Source organism: Rana temporaria, chromosome 8, assembly GCF_905171775.1.
Source record: "Rana temporaria chromosome 8, aRanTem1.1, whole genome shotgun sequence".
Classification (NCBI taxonomy): domain Eukaryota; kingdom Metazoa; phylum Chordata; class Amphibia; order Anura; family Ranidae; genus Rana; species Rana temporaria.
In genome coordinates, this window is record NC_053496.1 from 176325126 (window position 1) to 176345292 (window position 20167).

Sequence of the window (20167 nt, forward strand, 5' to 3'; positions counted from 1 at the left end):
TACGTGGATCTGGCCCCTTATGTTTTATATTTTTCAGCACAACTCACCTTCTTTTGTCACATGAATAAGAATGCTGACCCGGATGAAATCTCTGGTGGTCAAGGCCTCCTTTTTTTAAATGAAAGAATTCCTGTCCTCTGAACATGAATAGGGATGCTTACCCATGTGATTTCTCTGGTGATCATCATCTAGGTTCTCTTTCTTATGCCTCGTACACACAGTCTAAATTTCCGACAAATGTTCGATATGAGCTTGTTGTCGGAAAATCCGACTGCGTGTATGCTCCATCGGACATTTGCCGTCGGAATTTCTCGACAACAAATGCTTGAGAGCTGGTTCTCAATTTTTCCGACAACAAAAGTTCTTGTCGGAAATTACGATCATGTGTACCCAAATCCGACGCATACAAATTTTACACATGCTCGGAATCATTGAACTTCATTTTTCTCGGCTCGTCGTAGTGTTGTACATCACCGCGTTCTTAGCGTTTACATTTTCCGACAACATTTGTGTGACGGTGTACATGCAGGACAAGTTTGAACGAACATCCGTCGGGAAAAAAAAATCCATGGTTTTGTTGTCAGAATGTCTGATCGTGTGTACGTGGCATTTGAGAAAGATTTCCCGCACTCTAAACATAAATAGTGATGTTCACTTGTGTGACTTCTCTGGTGTTTAACATGGTTTCTCAGATTTAAAGATTTTCTGTGCTCTAAACATTAATAGTCATGCTTAGCCATATGACTTAAAGAAAAAAACACAGGAAAGCGCACATAATCACTTTAATACATATAAACAAATCCATAAAAAAGTTTGCATTCACATCTGGCATTAAGAAGAGGGACCTTGTACCCAGCGGTATGGCCACAGAGGAAAGGGCACTGATAGGCTGGAGAAATGAGGAGGACTCACTCCTGCACTAAAAGCATAGTGTGACTTCTCAGGTGTTTCACAAGTTGTCCTTTCCGAGTGAAAGATTTCCCGCACTCTGAACATGAAAAGGGACGCTCACCAGTGTGAATTATCTGCTGTCCAATAAGGTTTTCATTACAAATGTAAGATTTCCGGCACTTTGAACATGAATAGGGACAGTGTGACTTCTCTGGTGTTTAACAAGATAATCTTTCTTGTTGTAAGATTTCCCACACTATGAACTTGAATAAGGATTCTTACCCGTGTGGCTTCTCTGGTGTCTCACAAGGTTTCCTTTCAGAGTGAAAGATATTCCACACTCTACACATAAATAAGGACGCTCACCCGTGTGAATTCTTTGATGCTGAATAAGTTTTCCTTTCCGAGTAAAAGATTTCCCGCACTCTAAACATGAATAAGGACGCTCACCTGTGTGACCTGACTGGTGTTCATCAAGGCCTACTTTTTGAATAAAAGATTTGCCACACTCTGAACATGAATAAGGACGCTCATTCGTGTGAATTTTCTGGTGTTTCACAAGGTTTCCTTTCAGAGTAAATGATTTCCCACACTCTGAACATGAATAAGGACGCTCGTCCGTGTGAATTCTCTGGTGTCTAGTAATTGCTCCTTTCTGAGTGAAAGATTTCCCGCACTCTGAACATGAGAATAGATGGTCACCTCGGTGATCTCCTTCATGGGGTGAGGAAGATTCCTTGGGATTAGAAGGATCTGTTGATCTATCTGCAGTGTGAGATCTTACATGGATATTTACAATCATAGTATGTGATTGATTAGAAGATTCCCCCTGATCAGAGGGATCCATTGATGTCTCCGGACAGGAAGGTCTGTGATGTATATTTTGTGTATTTGGATTTCCTCCTGGAGGATCCTGTGTGATGACATTATCTTCTGACTTACAATCAGCAGATAATAGAAGATGTCTCTCCGAGGAATTCCTCACATCACATCCATCTGTTGGAAAGAAGGAAAAAAATTAATAAATAGTAAAACATTTCAGTAGATCACAAATGACTGGAGTTTTATCTTTACCTTCGTACGAGTGAATAAGTAGAAATGCCGATCTCACAGCTAACATTATATTGAGGAATGGAGATGGACCTTTCATATTGCCTTCTCCATGTCTGTCTGTTCACCTGCAAGGTGATTAATGTGGCCAGTCTCTGGGTGGAGACCAAACCTGATTTAAGTCTACCAAGCCTGCAATCTCAGTATCTCATGACGTTATATTGAGGAATGGAGATGAGCCTTTCATATGGTGTACAGTATCTCCTCATCACTTGTTGGGTACATGATGTTAAATTAAGAAATAGAGATGAACTCTTTATATGAAGTACAGAATTTTCATCATACTTGTTACGTTCAAAATGTTCCTGTTTTTGTAAATCATCCTCGAAGCTTAGCAGGTCAGTGTGTAACAGAGGTATGGACACTAAGTAAAGCGCTGCCCTTGATTTTGCCTAGTGTCCAACCTCCTAGATGCAGGGCATATACTCAGAGGTAAGACCACCTTTTTTTAACACCCCCCCCCCCCCCCCCGCCTCCCATGTGCTTAAGGCCAGTGTTGTCTGAGGATTTCTTGTTGTATCAAAAAGAAATGAGGGGAATGGATGTGGGTACAAATTATACTGCAAATCACTCACGGTTGCCCCTGAACCAGGATCTGCTGTGACATTACCCCACCCAGATATGGCACCTGGCCCATTCCCAGCAGGAATGGTCCCTTATGCTACTAGAAAGGGAGCCACGCCTGTCCAAAATGGTCCAAGTCGGTAATTCCCTACCCAGTATTGAGAATCCCCAGGCACTGAAAACGGAATGGTACCAAGGCCTTCTCCTACCCGTAAAGAGGAAGGGACTGAGGTGGGGCAAAGATGTATGGCAGTTCCACCCTGAGGAGAGTGAGGTAGAGCAAAAAAAAAAAAAAAGAAGAGGGGTGGCAGTAAAAAGATCAAATGTTTTTGTTGGTCCTTATACACAGTTTCAAATCTTTATTCTATGGACAAACAGTTAAAGGATTGCTGCCCCAGTCTGGAGATCTCTGTAAACAAATAGAGGGGATTGAAGCCCTGTGCACACGGGCGGGAATCCCTTGGGGAAAAAAAACGTTGGTTTTCCCGGCAAGCTTGCCTTGGTCGCCGAGTGTACACATGGCCATTCAAAAGAACCAACATTCTTTTGAATGGCAAGAACGCGGTGATGTCATCGACTACATTCGATGCCGTCGCCGCCATCTTGCTACACCCTACACTGCCCTTGTATGCTACAGCGCATGCGTCAACGTCTTTTCGAGCATGCACAGGTTTACCTTGGACAGGTTAGCATACACACTCACGGTTTTCTCGGCAGGAAACACTCTGCCGAGAATCCCGACGAGAAGAATAGAGAGCAGGTTCTCTATTTTTCTTGTCGGGATTCCCGGCAGTTTTCTCGACGAGAAACCATACACACGCACGGTTTTCACGGCAGAGAGCTCTTCCAGCAGTTTTCTTGCAGAGAAAACCGGGCGTGTGTACGAGGCTTAAGACTAATAATGTATCCCTTGTTGTATGTAGGACCAGGGCCGTGCTATACTGTGGGTATGTGAGATCAGATGATGTGAGGATCTGAGAATTAAAAATGTTTGTTAAACTACAATCCTTATACTCAGAAGTAAAATGAGATTGTGACCTCTTTCTTCCACAGTGCCTATACTTACTTGTGTTGCTAATGTGAGAAATGTCATCCTGTTCACTCTTCATAATCATTCCAACCTCCTCCGCGGACGGCTGATCACCCCCCACATACGACTCTTCTTCTTCCTCTTTAACCTCAACTTTTATATTAATCTGTTCTTCACCCTAGGAAAGAAGAGAACCACGTTTACTTGCCTTCCGCCGCTCCCCCCAGCAGATGGTGATCCCCTACACTTCAGCGATGGACTGTCCCTTAGCGTCATTACATCCAGTGCAGAATTATGGGCTGGGTATTGGGTTAGTAAATATTCTTTACTCTGTCCCCTTGACCATTGCAGTGAGGGTGCAATCCTCCTGCAAGGGATCATTTTTAAGTTTCCTGAAGTTGGGCTTTAACTGTCCAATCACAGATTGGGGGAGGGACATCTGTAAGTGTTACTGACCTGCAGCAAAGTAAATCAGTTCTACTGTTCTGCCTATTTCAGAACAGATCAAATGCTGGTTTCTTGCGAATCCAGGGGGGCAGGGATTTAACCCCTGGGGGGCGCATCATCACAATGACTTGGAATTACACCAGCACCACATCATTCAGAGTGTGACACCCATTGGGGGAACACAATGAGGAAGAGGACCCAGGATCTTGTGTGACTGGAGCCGAGACCCACAGGGAAAGGGGACATATAATGTTTTTTTTAAAAAAAAAAGCAATAAAAATGCAGACATGGAGAGGGGCAACAAAGTCTGCAATTCAGATGTAAAAGTAAATATTAAAACAAGAGAATACATAGAATGTCCTCTCATAGCTTAGAATACATTTTTGAGGTCTACATGTTCAGTCCCACCTACCTGATGTTGAGGGATGGTGTGACCTTCCTGTGTGGAATCCCGGGAATACAGAGGACATGGACATCTCTCTGGTGGGTTCCCATTACTGGATCCATCTGTAGGAAACACACACACTGACTGAATACATTGTTTCTATGTGTTTATCAGATGATGGGGGATCTAGGTGGATCCTCCGTACTGCTCTATCCTTTACAATAAAGTCTCCTCTTACCCAGTGATGTGAGGGGTGGCTGATTCCCCATCATGATGTCCTTGTAGAGATCTTTCTGCACTTCTAAGTATTTGTTCTCCTTGGAGATATTCTCTGTGACATCCTGACACCTTATAGGAACCTGACACACACAATGATACAGTCACCATCCAGACACATCCCTTGTCTGTTACTGGATAATGTCCCAGAATTCCCGGCACCGCTCACCTCTCCTGTCAGCAGACCAGTGATCTTGTTGGTGATTTCTTGAATCTTCTGCATGTTGTTTCTCTCAAGAATTGAGGAGTGAGGTGGAGGTACAGCAATGGAGTTCTGGCTTCGACCCCATCGTTCTGACATCGCTGGATACATCCCATGTATAAGACCTTCAATACACGTTATCTTCACTGCAGCATATTTCTATTAAAGGGGAAGAGCAGAATACAAGGAGTGAGGTCATGTGATCTCCCAGAATCCTCCTCACCTCTCCGGTCAGGTCTGTGTTTTAGTAATAGAGATAAAAGTGATGTCATGTGACCTCCCAGAATCCTCCTCACCTCTCCGGTCACCAGGTAGATGATCTCCAGGGTGAGGTCTAATATCCTCTCAGTCATGTGACTCGGTTCCTCCTCCATCCTCATTGATGTGATCATGTGATCCACACAAGACTCTGATCCCTGTAGACAAATATAGTGGCCTTGTTGGTCATTGGACAAGTAAAAATTCATTGTAAACCCTCCATCCAAAGGTGAGGGAGATATTCAACCGTGTTTGTGTTGTGTGAGTAAATAACAATAATATTCAACATGAAAACCATGGTTTGATTATATACATTCATCAGCCACTTTATTAGGTACACATTACTAGTATGGGGTTTGGCCCCCTTTTGCCTTGGGAACTGTCTTAGGTCTTGTTGCAATAATTCAACAAGGTGTTGGAAATGTTCCTTTTTGTCCATAGTGACATGATAGCATCACGCAGTTGCTGCAGATTTGTCGGCTGCATATCCATGATGCCAATCTCCCATTCCACCACATCCCAAAGGTGCTCTATTGGATTGAGATCTGGTGACTGTGGAGGCCATTGGAGGATAGTGACCTCATTGTCATGTTCAAGAAACCAGTGGTGAGATGATTGGAGCTTTGTGACATGGTGCATTATCCTGCTGGAGAAGATGGGTACACTGTAGTCATAAAGGGATGGACATGGTCAGCAACAATACTCAGGTAAACCGTGGCATTTAAATGATGCCCAATCGGTACTTTATCCCCACACCATTACATCACCACCACCAGCCTGAACCGTTATTACAAGGCAGGATGGATCCATGCTTTCATGTTGTTTACGCCAAATTCTGATCCTACCATCTGAATGTCACAGCTGAGATTGAGTAGGGTGACCACATGTCCCAGATTGCCCGGGACAGTCCCGCATTTTGCAGGTCTGTCCCGGGCACCTTCATTCCAGGATAATACAGTGTCCCGGAATGAAACTGACACAGCTAGCCCCCGGGCCAATCTGATGCCCCCAAAAAAGTACTTGTCCTGGCCGAGAAGAGCAAAATCCCCGCCCCCTGCTTGTGATTGGAGAAATCATAAATCCTGTCTCTTGTGTCCAATCACTGTGCTGTGATTCGTTACATCACAAGCTGATTTTTGGGAAGGGGGGGTGTCCCTGAATGGTAGTTTGGAAATGTGGTCACCCTAAGATTGAGGCTCATCAGACCAGGTAACATTTGTCCAGTCTTCTATTGCCCAATTTTGGTGAGCCTGTGTAAATTGTAGCCTCAGTTTCCTGTTCTTGGCCGACAGGAGTGGCACCCGGTGTGGTCTTCTGCTCCTGTAGCTCATCTGCCTCATGTTGTGTGTTCAGAGATGGTATTCTGCATACCTTGGATGTAGCGAGTGGTTATTTGAGTAACTGTTGCCTATCATCTGGAACCAGTCTGCCCATTCTCCTCTGACACCAACAAGGCATTTTCCTCCACACAACTGCCACTCACTGGATATTTTCTCTTTTTCGGAACATTCTCTGTAAACCCGAGAGATGGTTGTGTGTGGAAATCCCAGTAGATCAGCAGTTTTTGAAATATCAAACCAGCCTGTCTGGCACCAACAACCATGCCATGTTCAAAGTCACTTAAATGCCTATTATGATGCTCGGTGAACTTCAGCAAGTTGTCTTCACCATGTGTACATACCTAAATGCACAGAGTTGCTGCAATGTGATTGGCTGATTAGCAATTTGTGTTACCAAGCAACTGAACAGGTGTACCTAATAAAGTGGCCTGTGAGTGTATATAGGAGTAGAAAGGCAGACATAATGGGGGTTACTTTATAAAGTAATATCTTATTACCTCCTCTGCTTCCAGCTCCAACGTCTTCTCTTTATTCCCTCACAATACACTTCTCTCACCAGGAACTTCCTGTCCAGAGACATCGCTTCCTGTTCAGCCCCTTACATCACTTCCTGTCTCTGTGTCACTTCCTCCCCTACAATCTGGCTCTTCCTGTCTCTACATTCCACCATGAATTGTCCTTTTGTTCCACTCGACATAATTGGTAAAGATCTCCACCCCGACAGTAATGTCATTAAAGGGGAGTCTCATCTATTTCCAGTATGTGATTATTATAAGATAACACTTAATTTTTTTTAAAACAGAATCACCAGATCCTGTAACCATCCTAAACAATTGCAGATAAAAGCACAGACAAATGTACTATGTTAATTGCTTACCTGCTGTGTTTTTCCTTTCCATCCCAGAGCATCAGTGTTGTGAATGAAGCCGGCGGTAGAGAAAGCAAGCAGCTGCAAAGAACAGCCACATACAGATGAAACTCTAAAAATTTTAATATTGTGCAAAAGTTAATTTATTTCACCAATGAAATTTAAAAGGTGAAACTAATATATGAGAGAGACTCATTGCATGCAAAGCAAGATAGTTCAAGCCGTGATTTGTCATAATTGTGGTGATTATGGCTTACAGCTCATGAAAAACCCAAATCCACAATCTCAGAAAATTTGAATATTGTAGAAAGGTGCAATATTCTAGCCTCAAAGTGTCCCCCTCTAATCGGCTAATTAACACCTGCAAAGGGTTCATGAGCCTTTAAATGGTCTCTCAGTCTGGTTCAGTAGGAATCACAATCATGGGAAAGACTGCTGACCTGACAGTTGCGCAGAAAACCATCATTGACTCCCTTCATAAGGAGGGAAAGCCTCAAAAGGTAATTGCAAAAGAAGTTGGCTGTTCCCAAAGTGCTGCATCAAAGCACATTGATAGAAAGTTATGTGGAAGGGAAAAGCGTGGAAGAAAAAGGTGCCCAAGCAGCAGGGATGACCGCAGCCTGGAGAGGATTGTCAGGAAAAGGACATTCAGAAGTGTTGGGGACTTTCACAAGGAGTGGACTGAGGCTGGAGTCAGTGCATCAAGAGTCACCACACACAGACGGATCCTAGACATGGGCTTCAAATGTCGTATTCCTCTTGTCAAGCCTCCTGAACAACAAACAACGTCAGAAGAGTCTTACCTGGGCTAAAGAAAAACACACCTGGTCTGTTGCTAAGTGGTCCTTCTGATGAGAGCAAATTTTGCATCTCATTTGGAAACCAAGGAGCCGGAGTATGGAGGAAGAATGGAGAGGCACACACTGCAAGATGCTTGAAGTCCAGTGTGAAGTTTCCACAGTCAGTGATGATTTTGGGAGCCATGTCATCTGCTGGTGTTGGTCCACTGTGCTTCATTAAGTCCAGGGTCAACGCAGCCGTCTACCAGGAGATTTTGGAGCACTTCAAGCTTCCTTCCGCAGACGAGCTCTATGGGGATGCCGACTTCATTTTCCAGCAGGACTTGGCACCTCCCCCACACTGCCAAAAGCACCAAAACATGGTTCAATGGCCATGGGATTACTGGGCTTGATTGGCCAGCAAACTCGCCTGACCTGAACTCCATAGAGAATCTATGGGGCATTGCCAAGAGAAAGATGAGAGACCTGAGACCGAACAATGCAGAAGAGCTGAAGGCCGCTATTGAAGCATCCTGAGTCTTCCATAACACCTCAGCAGTGCCACAGGCTGATCTGGGGATTTCATGAGCTGTAAGCCACAATCATCACAATTATGACAAATCACGGCTTGAACTATCTTGCTTTGCATGTAATGAGTCTCTCTCATATATTAGTTTCACCTTTTAAGTTGCATTAGTGAAATAAATGAACTTTTGCATGATATTCTAATTCACCTCTATGTGTATTTACCCCCACGTACCTCCAATCCGATCCGCTAAAAAACAGAAGAGGATCCGTCCCCTTCCGTCTGGATGGATTGAATTGGAGGGCCCATAGAGTAGCGAGGGCTGTGTCCCTGTCCGTTCAGCATATGCAGCATGGACACAGACCTGTCATCTGCCCATTCCACTCATTTTGGCCCGCGAACGGTTACCAAGTCGCTTCAGTCTTGTTTTTAGTGTTAATAATTTGACAGCTGTGTTTACTAAGTTTGAGCTCACACCTCATTCTATTCCTTTAGTTGTAGTTTATTGAAGGTATGGGAACGCTTTAGCCACACAGACGTTATGTCCGGTGTGCATAGCGATACATTATGCCCTCCTTGGCTCCCGCTATTGCAAGTGAGGCTTAAGTTTAGTGTTGAACCCAGATCGAGGCTTGGATTTGTGTCTTGAGTCACATGGTTACTTTAGTGAAAGCGAGGCTTGGCTGGATCTACTTGCCTAAATAGCGATGACAGAAATAGCTAGATTCAGGTAGAGTTAGGTCGGCCTATCAGTAGATACGCCGACCTAACTCGGAATCTGCGCCGCCATAAGTTTAAGTGTTTTCTCAAACAGAGATACACTTCAACCTATCTAAGATACGACGGCTTGCGCCGTCCTATCTTAGGGTGCAATATTTAGGCTGGCCGCTAGGTGGCGCTTCCATTGCGGTCGGCGTAGAATATGTAAGTCACTAGATACGCCTATTCACGAACGTACGCCCGGCCGACGCAGTACAGATACGCTGTTTATGTAACGCTTTATCAGGCCTAAAGTTATTCCATCTTATAGATGGAATAGTAATGTTAAAGTATGGCCGCCGTTCCCGCTTCGAAATTCGAAAATTTTACGTCGTTTGCGTAAGTCGTCCGTGAATAGGGATTTACGTCGTTTACGTCCACGTCAAAATCAATAGGCCCGTGCGGCGGACTTAGCCGCAATGCACACTGGAAAATGTAGGCGCATGCGCAGTTAAAAAAAAACATCAATCACGTCGGGTCAAGCCTGATTATCATAAAACACGCCCCCTCAGCCAAATTTGAATTAGGCGCCCTTACGCCCGCCCGCTTTAGGCTACGCCGCCGTAACTTAGCAGGCAAGTACATTGTGAATCTTGTACTTGCCTCGCTAACTTACGGCGGCGTAGCCTAAACACGCTAAGCTATGCTGCCGCAAAGTTAGGACACCCTACGTGAATCTAGCTAAAAGTGTTTCCTATTCCCCAGTGTTTCCTGCTGCAGATTGTTGCTGTTTTTATCTTGCCTGTACTTCTATGGGAATGTGCAAGTGCAATTTTTTAGCCCAATAAAAATGGTGGATGTACTAAGGCTTTTTTGACCTTCCGTAATTAGAGGGTCCCTGTTTTGCGGTAGGAGTACATCCTAAAGTGTTGGTAAACCACTTCTGACTACTTGTACCTATAGGTAGTGGAAATTTCTCCTAAACGTGCGACGTTTAGGAGATATTTCACTTGTAGTCCGCCGCAAATATAAACGGGGAAAAAACTAAACTGGGTGCCGTTTCTTCCCCAGCCTGTGAATTGTGCGCATGCACGCAAGTGACGTCACGCAGCTCTGGCGAATCACAGCGCCGGAGTCCGCAGCCCGGAAGGAAAAGGAGACAGAAGATGGACGCTTCCTGCAGTGGTGACATCGCTGGATTCTTTTGCAGGTAAGTGTCACATAATGGGCTAATATGCGATGCATACTAGCCCATTATGCTTTACATTTGCAGGCTGTCGATGGAGCAATCGATGTCGATGTGTGTCGGTGGCTTCCTTAAGATGGGAGATTCGCCTTTCAAGTTCACGTTTCACTTTATGAGGACTTACTTTCGTTCGTTCCACAGTCATTTGAATTTGTATTTTTAGCCTCTTGTGATTTTGGATTTCATAGAAACTCTTTTTTTCACCCTTATGCACATGAACATTTTGGGCCAGATCCACAAACGAGTTACGCTGGTGTATCTATTGATACGCCACGTAACTTCTAATTTGCTCCAGCGTATCTTTGTTTTGTATCCACAAAACAAGATACGGCTGAAGCTGTGCTAGATCCGACTGGCGTACGTCTTAGTACGCCGTCGGATCTAAGGTGCATATTTACGCTGGCCGCTAGGTGGCGTTTCTGTCGATTTCCATGTCGAGTATGCAAATTAGCTAGATACGGCGATCCACGAACGAATTTTTTTACGTCGTTTGCGTAAGTCGTTCGCGAATACGGCTTTGCGTAGAATGACGTTCACGTCGTAAGCATTGGCTTGTTGCGGGTTAATTTCGAGCATGCGCACTGAGATACCCCCACGGACGGCGCATCCGCCGTTCAAAAAAAACTTCATTTACGTTGGGTCAAGACGTATTAACATAAAACACGCCCCCATCACATCCATTTGAATTGCGCGCCCTTACGCCGCCAAAGTTACACTACACCGCCGTAACTTACGGCGCAAATTCTTTCAGGATACCAAAGATACGCTGTAAGTTACGGCGGCGTAGTGTATCAGAGATACGGAGACGGAAGAATGCGCCGCGCTACGTGGATCTGGCCCCTTATGTTTTATATTTTTCAGCACAACTCACCTTCTTTTGTCATATGAATAAGAATGCTGACCCGGATGAAATCTCTGGTGGTCAAGGCCTCCTTTTTTTAAATGAAAGAATTCCTGTCCTCTGAACATGAATAGGGATGCTTACCCATGTGATTTCTCTGGTGATCATCATCTAGGTTCTCTTTCTTATGCCTCGTACACACAGTCTAAATTTCTGACAACAAATGTTCCATATGAGCTTGTTGTCGGAAAATCCGACCGCGTGTATGCTCCATCGGACATTTGCCTTCGGAATTTCTCGACAACAAATGCTTGAGAGCTGGTTCTCAATTTTTCCAACAACAAAAGTTCTTGTCGGAAATTACGATCATGTGTACCCAAATCCGACGCATACAAATTTTACACATGCTCGGAATCATTGAACTTAATTTTTCTCGGCTCGTCGTAGTGTTGTACATCACCGCGTTCTTGGCGTTTACATTTTCCGACAACATTTGTGTGACGGTGTACATGCAGGACAAGTTTGAACGAACATCCGTCTGGAAAAAAAATCCATGGTTTTGTTGTCAGAATGTCTGATCGTGTGTACGCGGCATTTGAGAAAGATTTCCCGCACTCTAAACATAAATAGTGATGTTCAGTTGTGTGACTTCTCTGGTGTTTAACATGGTTTCTCAGATTTAAAGATTTTCTGTGCTCTAAACATTAATAGTCATGCTTAGCCATATAACTTAAAGAAAAAAAACACAGGAAAGCGCACATAAGCACTTTAATACATATAAACAAATCCATAAAAAGTTTGCATTCACATCTGGCATTATGAAGAGGGACCTTGTACTCAGCGGTATGGCCACAGAGGGAAGGGCACTGACAGGCTGGAGAAATGAGGAGGACTCACTCCTGCACTTAAAGCATAGTGTGACTTCTCTGGTGTTTCACAAGTTGTCCTTTCCGAGTGAAAGATTTCCCGCACTCTGAACATGAAAAAGGACGCTCACCAGTGTGAATTATCTGGTGTCCAATAAGGTTTTCATTACAAATTAAAGATTTCCGGCACTCTGAACATGAATAGGGACAGTGTGACTTCTCTGGTGTTTAACAAGATAATCTTTCTTGTTGTAAGATTTCCCACACTATGAACTTGAATAAGGATTCTTACCCGTGTGGCTTCTCTGGTGTCTCACAAGGTTTCCTTTCAGAGTGAAACATTTTCCACACTCTACACATGAATAAGGATGCTTACCCCTGTGACTTATCTGGTGTCTAACAAAATCTCCTGTCTGATTGAAAGATTTTCCGCACTCTAAACATGAATAAGGACGCTTACTCCTGTGACTTGTCTGGTGTTTAACAAGGACTACTTTTTGAGTAAAAGATTTCCCGCACTCTGAACATGAATAAGGACGCTCACCCGTGTGAATTCTCTGGTGTTTCACAAGGTTTCCTTTCAGAGTGAAAGATATTCCACACTCTACACATAAATAAGGACGCTCACCCGTGTGAATTCTTTGATGCTGAATAAGTTTTCCTTTCCGAGTAAAAGATTTCCCGCACTCTGAACATGAATAAGGACGCTCACCTGTGTGACCTGACTGGTGTTCAACAAGGGCTACTTTTTGAATAAAAGATTTCCCGCACTCTGAACATGAATAAGGACGCTCATTCGTGTGAATTTTCTGGTGTTTCACAAGGTTTCCTTTCAGAGTGAATGATTTCCCACACTCTGAACATGAATAAGGACGTTCACTCCTGTGACTTGTCTGGTGTCTAACAAGGGCTTCTTTTTGAATAAAAGATTTCCCGCACTCTGAACATGAATAAGGACGCTCACCCGTGTGAATTCTCTGGTGTTTCACAAGGTTTCCTTTCAGAGTGAAAGATATTCCACACTCTACACATAAATAGGGACGCTCGTCCGTGTGAATTCTCTGGTGTCTAGTAAGTGCTCCTTTCTGAGTGAAAGATTTCCCGCACTCTGAACATGAGAATAGATTGTCACCTCGGTGATCTCCTTCATGGGGTGAGGAAGATTCCTCGGGATTAGAAAGATCTGTTGGTCTATCTGCAGTGTGAGATCTTACATGGATATTTACAATCATAGTATGTGATTGATGAGAAGATTCCCCCTGATCAGAGCGATCCATTGATGTCTCCGGACAGGAAGGTCTGTGATGTATATTTTGTGTATTTGGATTTCCTCCTGGAGGATCCTGTGTGATGACATTATCTTCTGACTTACAATCAGCAGATAATAGAAGATGTCTCTCCGAGGAATTCCTCACATCACATCCATCTGTTGGAAAGAAATGTAAAAAAATAAATAAATAGTAAAACATTTCAGTAGATCACAAATTACTGGAGTTTTATCTTTACCTTCGTACGAGTGAATAAGTGGAAATGCCGATCTCACAGCTGACATTATATTGAGGAATGGAGATGGACCTTTCATATGGCCTTCTCCATGTCTGTCTGTTCACCTGCAAGGTGATTAATGTGGCCAGTCCCTGGGTGGAGACCAAACCTGATTTAAGCCAACCAAGCCTGCAATCTCAGTATCTCCTCCTCATTTGTTGGGAACATGACTTTATATTGAGGAATGGAGATGGACCTTTCATATGGTGTACAGTATCTCCTCCTCACTTGTTGGGTACATGATGTTAAATTAAGAAATAGAGATGAACTCTTTATATGGAGTACAGTATTTTCATCATACTTGTTACGTTCAAAATGTTCCTGTTTTTGTAAATCATCCTCGAAGCTTAGCAGGTCAGTGTGTAACAGAGGTATGGACACTAAGTAAAGCGCTGCCCTTGATTTTGCCTACTGTCCAACCTCCTAGATGCAGGGCATATACTCAGAGGTAAGACCGCCTTTTTTTAACACCCCCCCCCCCCCCGCCTCCCATGTGCTTAAGGCCAGTGTTGTCTGAGGATTTCTTGTTGTATCAAAAAGAAATGAGGGGAATGGATGTGGGTACAAATTATACTGCAAATCATTCACAGTTGCCCCTGAACCAGGATCTGCTGTGACATTACCCCACCCAGATATGGCACCTGGCCCATTCCCAGCAGGAATAGTGCCTTACTGCTACTAGAAAGGGAGCCACGCCTGTCCAAAATGGTCCAAGTCGGTAATTCCCTACCCAGTATTGAGAATCCCCAGGCACTGAAAAGGGAGAGGTACCCAGGCCTTCTCCTACCCGTAAAGAGGAAGGGACTGAGGTGGGGCAAAGATGTATGGCAGTTCCACCCTGAGGAGAGTGAGGTAGAACCAAAAAAAAAAAGAAGAAGAGGGGTGGCAGTAAAAAGATCAAATGTTTTTGTTGGTCCTTATACACAGTTTCAAATCCTTATTGTATGGACAAACAATTAAAGGATTGCTGCCCCAGTCTGGAGATCTCTGTAAACAAATAGAGGGGATTGAAGCCCTGTACACACGGGCGGGAATCCCTTGGGAAAAAAAAAACGTTGGTTTTCCCGGCAAGCTTGCCTTGCACGCCGAGTGTACACATGGCCATTCAAAAGAACCAACGTTCTTTTGAATGGCAAGAACGCGGTGATGTCATCGACTAGTGCTACACACTACACTGCCCTTGTATGCTACCGCGAATGCGTCAAAGTCTTTTCGAGCATGCACAGGTTTACCTTGGACAGGTAAGCATACACACTCACGTTTTTTTCGTCAGGAAACACTCTGCCAAGAATCCCGACGAGAAAAATAGAGAGCAGGTTCTCCTTTTTTATCGTCGGGATTCCCGTCAGTTTTCTCGACGAGAAACCATACACACGTACGGTTTTCACGGCAGAGAGCTCTTCCAGCAGCTTTCTTGCAGAGAAAACCGGTCGTGTGTACGAGGCTTAAGACTAATAATGTATTCCTTGTATTTAGGACCAGGGCCGTGCTATACTGTGAGTATGTGAGATCAGATGATGTGAAGATCTGAGAATTAACATTTTTTGTTAAACTACAATCCTTATACTCAGAAGTAAAATGAGACTGTGACCTCTTTCTTCCACAGTGCCTATACTTACTTGTGTTGATAATGTGAGAAATGTCATCCTGTTCACTCCTCATAATCATCCCAACCTCCTCCGTGGACGGCTGATCACCCCCCACATACGACTCTTCTTCTTCCTCTTTAACTTCAACTTTTATATTAATCTGTTCTTCACCCTAGGGAAGAAGAGAACCATGTTTATTTGCCTTTCTCCGCTCCCCCCAGCAGATGGTGATCCCCTACACTTCAGTGATGGACTGTCCCTTAGCGTCATTACATCCAGTGCAGAGTTATGGGCTGGGTATTGGGTTAGTAAATATTCTTTTCACTGTCCCCTTGACCATTGCAGTGAGGATGCAATCCTCCTGCAAGGGATCGTTTTTAGGTTTCCTGAAGTTGGGCTTTTACTGTATACTCACAGATTGGGGGAGGGACATCTGTAAGTGTTACTGACCTGCAGCAAAGTAAATCAGTTCAGTACTGTTCTGCCCATTTCAGAACAGATCAAATGCTGGTTTCTTGTGAATCCAGGGGCGCAGGGATTTAACCCCTGGGGGGGCGCATCATCACAATGACTTGGAATTACACCAGCACCACGTCATTCAGAGTGTGACGCTCATTGGGAGAACACAAGGAGGAAGAGGACCCAGGATCTTGTGTGACTGGAGCCGAGACCCACAGGAAAAAGGGACATAATGATTTTTTTTAAAAAGCAATAAAAATGCATATAAAGGAGCTGTAAATGGAGATGGAGAGGGGCAACAAAGTTTGCAATTCAGATGTAAAAGTAAATATTAAAACAAGAGAATACATACAATGTCCTCTCATAACTTTCGAATACATTTTTGAGGTCTACATGCTCAGTCCCACCTACCTGATGATGGTGGGGGATGGTTTGAACTTCCTGTGTGGAATACAGAGGACGGGGACATCTCTCTGGTGGGTTTCCATTACTGGATCCATCTGTAGGAAACACACACACTGACTGAATACATTGTTTCTATGTGTTTATCAGATGATGGGGGATCTAGGTGGACCCTCTGTACTGCTCTCTCCTTTACAATAAAGTCTCCTCTTACCCGGTGATGTGAGGGGCGGCTGATTCTCAATTATGATGTCCTTGTAGAGATCTTTCTGCACTTCCAAGTATTTGTTCTCCTTGGAGATATTCTCTGTGACATCCTGACACCTTATAGGAACCTGACACACACAATGATACAGTCACCATCCAGACACATCCCTTGTCAGAAAAGCCCGGAGCAAAAGAAAGAATGCAATAGGCGCAGGGCTGACATGACTTAACATGAGTTAACAGGGTATGAAGTAAAGATTAAGTAAAAGGGTGTGCGATTGGTTATAGCTATAAGGGGAGGGACTGGGAGTTAATAAAAGGATTAGTCTCCCCCCCCCCCCCCCAAGTCAACACAGCGCAGGGAAAGTTGGAGAGCAGGGAACATGTCAGGGGTAGAGCAGCTTCTGGCCCAGCTTTGGGCAGAAGATTGGCTCCAGGAGACCCTGGGGCCGATGCTGACCAGGCCGGTGACGGAGACGGTGGCCGCGGGGAGAGAGGCTGTGCGAGCTAGGAGGTCCTGGCCTCCTGAGAGCTATTCCCCGGGCCCCTTCCCTCGAGCTCAGCGGCAACATGGGAGTCCCCCTAGGGACGCTTCGGGTCCCCCGGCCAAGCGCACTGCTTTGCCTGCGGCTGGGGGTCCTGGGAGGAATCTCCCACACGATCTGAGCTCAGCGGGGGACCGTTACGGGACCCCCGAAATGGCCGATAGGCAGATGTGGGGTATGTAGAAAAGAGTACATCTCTTATACAATAGTCATGTTACTGGATAATGTCCCAGAATTCCCAGCACCGCTCACCTCTCCTGTCAGCAAATCAGTGATCTTGTTGGTGATTTCTTGAATCTTCTGCATGTTGTTTCTCTCAAGAATTGAGGAGTGAGGTGGAGGTACAGCAATGGAGTTCTGGCTTCGACCCCAACGTTCAGACATCGCTGGATACATCCCATGTATAAGACCTTCAATACACGTTATCTTCACTGCAGCATATTTCTATTAAAAGGGAAGAGCAGAATACAAGGAGTAAGGTCATGTGATCTCCCAGAATCCTCCTCACCTCTCCGGTGAGGTCTGTGTTTTAGTAATAGAGATAAGAGTGATGTCATGTGACCTCCCAGAATCCTCCTCACCTCTCCGGTCACCAGGTAGATGATCTCCAGGGTGAGGTCCAATATCCTCTCAGTCATGTGACTCGGTTCCTCCTCCATCCTTATTGATGTGATCATGTGATCCATACAAGACTCTGATCTCTGTAGACAAATACAGTGGCCGTGTTGGTCATTGGACAAGTAAAGATTCATTATAAACCCTCCGTCCAAAGGTGAGGGAGGTATACAACCGTGTTTGTGTTGTGTCAATAAATACCAAATATATTCAACATGAAAACCATGTGTTGATTATATACACTCACCAGACACTTTATTAGGTACACCTTGCTAGTGCGGGGTTTGACCCCCTTTTGCCTTCAGAACGGCCTTAGGTCTTTGTGGCAGTAATTCAACAAGGTGTTGGAAACATTGCTCAGAGCTTTTTGTCCATAGTGACATGATAGCATGACGCAGTTGCTCCAGATTTGTCGGTTGCACATCCATGATGCCAATCTCCTGTTCCACCACATCCCAACGGAGCTCTACTGGATTGAGATCTTGTGACTGTGGAGGCCATTGGAGGACAGTGACCTCATTGTCATGTTTAAGAAACCAGTGGTGAGATGATTGGAGCTTTGTGACATGGTGCATTATCCTGCTGGAAGGAGCCATCAGAAGATGGGGACACTGTAGTCATAAAGGGATGGACATGGTCAGCAACAATACTCAGGTAAGCCGTGGCATTTAAACGATGCTCAATTGGTACTAAATCCCCACACCATTACATCACCACCACCAGCCTGAACCGGTGATACAAGGCAGGATGGATCCATGCTTTTTTTTATGTTGTTTACGCCAAATTCTGACCCTACAATCTGAATGTCGCAGCTGAAATTGAGGCTCATCAGACCAGGCAACGTTTATCCAATCTTCTATTGTCCAATTTTGGTGAGCCTGTGTGAATTGTAGCCTCAGTTTCCTGTTCTTAGCTGACAGGAGTGGTGCTCGGTGTGGTCTTCTACTCCTGTAGCTCATCTGCTTCATGGTTCGATGTGATGTGCGTTCAGAGATGTGTAACTAGTGTTTATTTGAGTTACTGTTGCCTTTCTATCATCTGGAACCAGTCTGCCCATTCTCCTCTGACACCAGCAAGTCATTTTTCTCCACACAACTGCCGCTCACAGGATATTTTCTCTTTTTTGGACCATTCTCTGTATACCTGAGAGATGGTTTTGTGTGACAATCCCAGTAGATCAGTAGTTTTTGAAATACTGAGACAAGCCCATCTGCCACCAACAACCATGCTACATTCAAAGTCACTAAAATCCTCTTCCTTCCCCATTCTGATGTTCGGTGAACTTCAGCAAGTCGTCTTCACCATGTGTAGATACCTAAATGCACGGAGTTGCTGCCATGTGATTGGCTGATAAGCAAATTGTGTTACCAAGCAACTGAACAGGTATACCTAATAAAGTGGCATGTGAGTGTATATAGGAGTAGAAAGGCAGACATAATGGGGGTTACTTTATAAAGTAATATCTTATTACCTCCTCTGGTTCCAGCTCCAACGTCTTCCCTTTACTCCCTCACAACACACCAGGAACTTCCTTTTCAGACCCCTATATCACTTCCTGCCTCTCTATCACTTCCTGTCTGCACCTGACATCACTTCCTCCCCTACAATCAGGCTTTTCCTGTCTCTACATTCCACCATGAATTGTCCTTTTGTTCCACTCGATATAATTGGTAAAGATCTCCACCCCGACAGTAAAGTTATTAAAGGGGAGTCTCATCTATTTCCAGTATGTGATTATTATAAGATAACACCGCAATAAAAAAAAAAAAAAGAATTAACAGATCCGATAACTATCCTACAAAATTGCAGATAAAAGCATAGAAAAATGTAGTATGTTAATTGCTTACCTGCTGTTTTTTTCCTTTCCATCATTTTTTCCCCTCCCTTTTATTGTGTGTTTATGTGTCTCTAAGGGCAATTCACACGGGGCGGATCAGTAATGATCCGCCTCCGTGTGTGCGTAAGCTCAGCGGGGATCGCTCCGTATATCCCCGCTGAGCCGGTGGATGACAGGCGGTCTCCGCACACTGTGCAGGGACCGCCCTGTCTTTTCTCCGCTCTCCCCTATGGGGGATCGGATGAACACGGACCGTGTGTCCGTGTTCATCCGATCCGCAGACGGAAGAAAAAATAGGACATTCTTCCGTCTGCAAAATCGGATCTTTGCGGAGGCGGGTGATTACGGGTGTCAGCGGATGTTTATCCGCTGACACCCGCAATCACATAGGGACCAATGTATGTCCCTTTTTCATCCGCAAACGGGTGGATGAAAAAGCGGACATATGGTCCGCACGTCTGAAAGGGGCCTTAGACTCTCATTTGTTCCTCTGTAATTATGGAGTATTCTGTGAGCATAGTTGCCAACATTGTGAAAAAATGTATAGGGACACTTTTTCGTCTGTAGGCGGAGTACTATAATAATTAGGGGTGGGGCATTTGTTGTTTGGCGTGACAATCGAGGGAAGAAAAATGCGGTG

General features: G+C 44.6%; 2 protein-coding genes across 2 annotated transcripts; both read right to left on the reverse strand.

Moving 5' to 3' along the window:
- Positions 1-764: 764 nt before the first annotated feature.
- Positions 765-4490, reverse strand: LOC120909530 (zinc finger protein 551-like). Its single transcript, XM_040321306.1, has 3 exons — positions 4455-4490; positions 3632-3773; positions 765-1887 (listed from the first exon to the last, which is right to left on the reverse strand). The coding sequence occupies exons 2-3, from the start codon at positions 3678-3680 to the stop codon at positions 1148-1150; spliced, it is 789 nt and encodes a 262-aa protein (XP_040177240.1). The 5' UTR covers positions 3681-3773; positions 4455-4490; the 3' UTR covers positions 765-1147.
- A 7724-nt stretch (positions 4491-12214) lies between these two features.
- On the reverse strand, positions 12215-16367 carry LOC120909526 (zinc finger protein 501-like). Its single transcript, XM_040321302.1, has 3 exons — positions 16333-16367; positions 15493-15634; positions 12215-13754 (listed from the first exon to the last, which is right to left on the reverse strand). The coding sequence occupies exons 2-3, from the start codon at positions 15539-15541 to the stop codon at positions 12595-12597; spliced, it is 1209 nt and encodes a 402-aa protein (XP_040177236.1). The 5' UTR covers positions 15542-15634; positions 16333-16367; the 3' UTR covers positions 12215-12594.
- Positions 16368-20167: the final 3800 nt, after the last annotated feature.

Coding starts and splice junctions, on each gene's coding strand:
- LOC120909530 (XM_040321306.1), bottom strand. CDS start 3,680: ATGATTATGAAGAGTGAACAGGATGACATTTCTCACATTAGCAACACA. Junction 1,888..3,631: donor TTCTCACATTAGCAACACAA/GTAAGTATAGGC, acceptor TCTTTCCAACAG/ATGGATGTGATGTGAGGAAT.
- LOC120909526 (XM_040321302.1), bottom strand. CDS start 15,541: ATGATTATGAGGAGTGAACAGGATGACATTTCTCACATTATCAACACA. Junction 13,755..15,492: donor TTCTCACATTATCAACACAA/GTAAGTATAGGC, acceptor TCTTTCCAACAG/ATGGATGTGATGTGAGGAAT.